Source organism: Ailuropoda melanoleuca, chromosome 9 (assembly GCF_002007445.2).
Source record: "Ailuropoda melanoleuca isolate Jingjing chromosome 9, ASM200744v2, whole genome shotgun sequence".
Taxonomy (NCBI): domain Eukaryota; kingdom Metazoa; phylum Chordata; class Mammalia; order Carnivora; family Ursidae; genus Ailuropoda; species Ailuropoda melanoleuca.
Window position 1 is genome coordinate 1,370,648 of NC_048226.1, and position 5,663 is coordinate 1,376,310.

Consider the following 5,663-nt stretch of genomic DNA (forward strand, 5'->3'; position numbering starts at 1 on the left):
GCAGCTGTGGTCGGGCAGGTGACATGCAGTTGTAAGAAATAACACGGAGAGATCCTGAACGCCTTCCACACACTCTCCCCCAGGGGTAGCGTCCCGCACGGCAATGCCTACCATCGCTTCACCCCCAGGATGCTGACATTCATCCCCGAGGACCCCTCACGCTGCAGGGCTCTGCATGTGACCGGGGACACTGAACTCTGGGAAGTCCCCAGGGCGAGGGGACGAAGGGGAGGGGGGAGGAGCTGAACTGAACGGGAGGACCCTGGTGCAGCTCACAGGGTGGTCAGAGGGCAGGTAGTGGAGCCAGGCCCAGTGGGGGGCATGCAGGCAGGCGGGTAGCCCGGGGCTTCCCTCCACCAGCATCTGTGGGGAGCTTCTCCTCATGGCAGGTGGAGGAGAAGGGATTGTGGGGTCGCCTGGTAGGGGCCATGGCACTGGGAAGCCAGGGCCGGCTGGAGGCAGGCTGGAGTTCCCTGTCCCTCCAGTCCTGCCCTGTGATTTCTGGGGTCCGTCCAGAGGCAGGAATGTGTGGTCACTTCCAAATAGCAAGGCCTTCCCCACCAGCCCTCAGCCCCCTGCAGCGAGGGTGCCATGGGGACCCCAGGAGGAGCCCTGCCAGCCCAGAGGCACGGAGCGGGGCCCTCTGCAGGCCTGTGCTGTGCCTGTGTTGGTCCTGTCGGGGTGGACAGCAGGCCGAGGAGAAGCAGAAAGTCGGTGTGCGGAGACAGTGTGGGGTGGGGAGCGCAGATGATCTGCGCTTGATGCTGATAAGATTCTATAGAAATTGGTGCCCGTGGGCTTTTTAAAATCTTGATGAAAAGGCTTGCAGTGTTTAAACACTGTCACAGAACAAACTGTGACAGGTTTTGGAGATGTCACGGCGGATCCTGTGTGTGCCTGACAGTTATCCCCCCATTTCCCCCTGCGATGATGTCTTGGGATTCTGCTGGTTTCCGAGGCCCGTGCTGGTGATGTCTCTCTGCAGAGGGGGAGGGCAGCAGGTGGGGGTGTGGGGGATGCCCCCCCGGCCCTCCTGGCTGCATTACGGAGGCAGGCTTTTCATTTTTCATGACACGAGTACACACCCAGATATTTCCGTCTCCCATAAGCCCGGTGTAGCTGTCAGATCTTGAAATGCAGTGTGTGGGGTGCCTGCAGGGGTGTAGGGGAAGGAGCTTGCTGAGGGAGGGAGCGGGGCAGCCATGGGGTTGGGCCGTTCAGAGGCTGTGGGGGGTGCCGGCTGCGTCCTGCTGCTCCCCACCCTGTGCTGCTCCCCACTCTCCCAGGGTGACCAGCTCTCAGCTCAAGCACAGTCCACGACTTAGAAATGCAGTGAATTCGCAGCCTGGCCGGTCCCCGGTGGCAGTCCTGGTCCCTGGCCCGGGTTTGGAAATGCCCGACCTCTGCCCTCCAGCCCAGTGCCCTGATTCTAATCAACTGTTCCCCGTCAGGCTTTCTTTGTAGGCCCTGGGAACAACTTCGGAGAGCCGATCCCCATCTCCAGGGCCCATGAGCACATTTTTGGAATGGTCCTTATGAACGACTGGAGTGGTAATTATTGGGGTGTGGGTGCCCTGCTCTGGCTGAAGACTGGGTGCTGGGGACCGTGTCACAGAAGCTGTGGATGGTTTTGGGGTCTGGTGCTGTTCAGAGGCGGGGAGCGCGGCTCGGTGTCTCGCAGACTTCTCGGCTCTGAACCCCCGGGGTTCCGATCTCCAGTGTTCCTGTAAGCTAACCAGGGACAAGGCTGACGTCACAGCTGGCGTTTGTGAGCACCTCTGTGCCAGGTCCTGTGCTGAACCCCCACAAGGTGCCAGTCACCTTAGCGTTCCCCTCTCACGGGTGAGGAACTGAGGCCCAGAGAGATTGCAGTTAGTTGCTGAGCTGAGATTTCAAACGAAAGCAGCTCAGCGTCCCAGTGGCTCCCGACCTCTAGGCCGCATGCCGGAGCCCCGGGAAGTGTCTGCCCTGCCGCCACCCCCCTGGGGGGTAGAGGATGAACTTCCAGCCCCTTCCTGGGGGAATGCCTCCCTGCCCTTTGGTCGTCATTCTCTTTGCTGTAACCTGGCACAGTGACCTCAAAGGACCTCTGTCCTTGGCCCTGAATGCTGTTGCCTGTGGTCCCCGTGGTCACGGGCAGTCTGGCCGAGGCCAGAGCTCCGTGCAGGATGGTGGTCCTCCTCATTGGGGGGGAGAACGGAGTCTTGGGCGAGGCCCTGGGCAGCCTTTGTAAGCCCTGCTCGGCCTTTCTCTTGCAGCTCGGGACATTCAGAAGTGGGAGTATGTCCCTCTTGGGCCATTCCTTGGGAAGAGTTTTGGAACCACCATCTCTCCATGGGTGGTGCCCATGGAGGCCCTCATGCCCTTTGCCGTGCCCAACCCGGAGCAGGTAAGCGGTCCCTCTGCGGGAAGCTGCACACCCGGGCGCCTCTGCCCCTGCGGCTGCTTGGCACCGGCCATCCACACTGTCTGCATGTGCAGGGAGGTTCCGTGCCCCCCATCTGCCTGCTGGGGGGCCCTTTGCAGTGACCTCAGGTGGGCCTGGCACAATCCTCCTGCCTGTGCATTCTCCACTCCCTGCACAGTTCTTGGGGGGAAACACAGAATTCTGTACCCTTTGGAATCCTCTGAGGCCCGAGGCCAGAAGAGAAGGGGTCCTGGCCAATGCCACCATCGTGCACAACTTTGCTAAATTCTGCTCTGTGTGGTGGCGCCCCCTGGAGCCCAACTGGTAGAATGCAGCCTGGATCAGGGCTGCAAGGAGCTCTGGTCCCAGCACCACTCCAGACCCCCACCCCGTCCCATCAGTGGCCAGAGTCCCTTGTGACCTCTCCAGCATGGACCTGCGGCAGCCCCCTGCTGCTCCTGGCGCTCTGTCCCCCCGCCTCCCCTGTCTTCCCGAGGCCTGCGACGCTCTCAGCCCTTTGCCGTCCCCCCGACACTGTCCTGGGGTGCCTACACCCACACTGGCCTCCTGTGCTCATGTCTGCTGCTCTGAAAGCAAACTTGGAGTCTGTCCCTTCGAGCCGATTCCTCACGAAGCGGCTCCCCTCACTCTTCTTGCAGGCCGTGCTGCACCCCTCCCGCCTCTCCACACCTCCCTGTCCTGGGAGATCTCCTATCAGCCTTCCCGAGAGCCAGCCCTTCCCAAACACCTTCCCGTGGGGTCTTCACAACTCTTGCTACTTTGCCTGTTATTTATCTGATGTTTTCCTTTAAAGCCACTCCCGTTTTTAAACTCAAGTAATGTATTTAGAAAAGGAAGGATCTTTTGTTTGTTTGTTTGTTCTTTCTATCTCTACTGGTGTCACTAGCCACCAAGTTAATCATAAAAAGAAATGCATAACTGTTACAGTCACCCCAGACTACTCGTGTGTTGCATGTCTGGCAACGCTGCCGTGGGCTGCCGTGTGGACTCCGTGGCCTGGCCGTCAGGAGTGCGTTCCTGCTCCCTGGCTTTCTGGGGCGTCTCTGATCTGACCCCTGTGTCCTTGACCTGCGGATGCTCTCCCCCTCCCCCAGCTTCTTTCCAGAGACTAGCACATGTGACCACCCTGGTCCCTACTGTGTGGGGGGCTCCTTTGGCCTGGGGGGGATCCCCTGTGTGGAGGGAGCAGTGCTGGTGCACTGTGGGATCCCCCTGGGCCAGCGCCGTCTGTCAGCAGCCCCTGTGCTGTGCTCTGCCCTCACAGGACCCCAAGCCCCTGCCGTATCTCCGTCACGACCGGCCCTACACGTTCGACATTAACCTCTCTGTCACTCTGAAAGGTACTGTCGTGGAGCTGGAGGGTGTGTCCATGGCTCGGTGGGCTCAGGTGGCCAGGTGCCATTGTCCCATTGCTCCTGAGCTCCTGAGGGGCGGGGGCGGTGAGAGGGCATCACCTGCTGTGGCCCTGGAGCTGTGGAGGGTCCTGCAAAGGGAAGAGAGGGGGACAGGGTGCCCTTTGCTCAGAGGACACCACAGGAGCCCGCAGGACGTTAGCGGCCTGTCACTGCCAGAAAGCACAGAGCCCGGGGCCTCCCTCCTCTGCCTGCATCCCCTTGTCCGCACCACAGCCAGGGGTCTGTTCAGCCTCCGCTCACTCGCACACCACCAGTGACCCTGCGCCCCCTGGGCCCATGTTCCTTCCGGGGCCTGTTGGAAAGCCTGGCTCTGCTCTCTGGGGCTGCACAGCTGGCCCCCACTCTCCACCCTGGGTCAGCCCTGAGAGCCTCACGGATGGAGCCCACATCCCCCGGAGGCTCTTGGGCTCGGCTTTATTAATAGGCAGGTAGAGCGTTAGTGTAAAGAGCGTGGCTCTGCAGGCCGTGGCTGGGGTCCACCCCAGCCCTGCTCAGCTGTGGGGCTCTGCAGGCCATGGTCGGGGTCCACCCCAGCCCTGCTCAGCTGTGGGGCTCTGCAGGCCATGGTTGGGGTCCACCCAAGCCCTGCTCAGCTGTGGGGCTCTGCAGGCCATGGCTGGGGTCCACCCTGGGCCTGCTCGACTGTGGGCAAGTGGCTGAACCGGTCTGTGCCCCAGTGCGTCATCTGTAAAATGGGCCGGTAATGGCACCAACATGACCATGTGGTTGTGAGGGTTAAGCAGGTGGACGAACTCTGTAAAGGTCTAGAGCAGAACCAGTACCTAGGAAGAGGCTGGTGTCATTTCTGTTCCTGGTAGGGGCCCTTGGGGCTGGGGGCGGGTTTGCCCGGGGGCTGCACACAGAGCCCTGGCCACACTCTGGCTTGGATCTGTCTCCGCCTCTTGTCCGGTGTATGCACACCGGGCTTGGCTCGCCTGCCCCCTCCAGCATCCCCGCCCTTCACAGAGGTGGTTCCCCACAGAAGGCGACGGAGCTGTCACCACGGGAGCAGGACACCCCCCAGAGGAAGGGGCTTCAGGAAATACCCCACAGCTGCAATCTTGTGCCCTCCGAGATCTATGCTGGCCCTGTCCTTTCATGTTATGCTGTAGGAAGATGAGGCTCAGGGAGGAAAAGGGGTTCACGAACCAAGTCGCTTAGGGGAGCTACTGGCCAGGCTGAGAGGAAAACCTGGTGTTGTTGGATCTGGGCTTGTCTCCTTCTACCCACAGACCCTCTTGGGGGCCCACTTCTGTCTTATGTTCATCTGCTGGCCTGGAAACATCCAGGGGAATGCCCTGTTGGGGAAGGAACGGGATTATCAAGAAGGCTTGGTGTCCAGAGACTTAGAAAGACCTAGAAGGGGAGGACTGCATGCAGGGATGGCTTCCAAGACCCCCTCTCCGCCCCAGTCCTGAACATGCTGTTCTGACGGCCCCAGTTGGGATCTGGGTGACAGGTGTAGGCCGGAGCAGGTGTGGGGACCCTGACCTGACCTGGGGCCGTGGGGCACACCTTCCTGTGCAGCCTCGGAGGGGAAGCCAGGGCCAAGGATTCTGAGGGAGTAACGGGCCTTCTAGGTGTGAGCACGGTTGGGAAACAGAACAGCAGAGGCCTGCGGCCCTGCCTGTCCTAGCTGCTTCCTAAATACCGCTGAAGTGCGTTGTAAACCGGACGTGGCCCATTGGGGGAGAGGCAGATGGGTTTCTACGCACTCGGGCTGGAGATTATCACTGCGGTGCACATCCCCCGGCTCCGGTGTGCTGTGAGCTCACCGTTTCACAGGCCACAAAACCGCTTACCTTACAAGTGTGCCCCCC

The 5,663-nt window shown here is 60.9% G+C and overlaps 1 protein-coding gene across 1 annotated transcript in view; it reads left to right on the forward strand.

Annotated features, from left to right (window-relative positions):
* FAH (fumarylacetoacetate hydrolase) overlaps positions 1 to 5,663 on the forward strand; it is an 18,064-nt gene that overhangs the window by 4,852 nt on the left and 7,549 nt on the right. Inside the window, exons 3-7 of the mRNA XM_034668878.1 lie at positions 90 to 177; positions 1,452 to 1,551; positions 2,259 to 2,389; positions 3,693 to 3,805; positions 5,431 to 5,453. Coding sequence (XP_034524769.1) covers positions 90 to 177; positions 1,452 to 1,551; positions 2,259 to 2,389; positions 3,693 to 3,805; positions 5,431 to 5,453 — 455 coding nt within the window. The remainder of the gene's footprint in view (positions 1 to 89; positions 178 to 1,451; positions 1,552 to 2,258; positions 2,390 to 3,692; positions 3,806 to 5,430; positions 5,454 to 5,663) is intronic.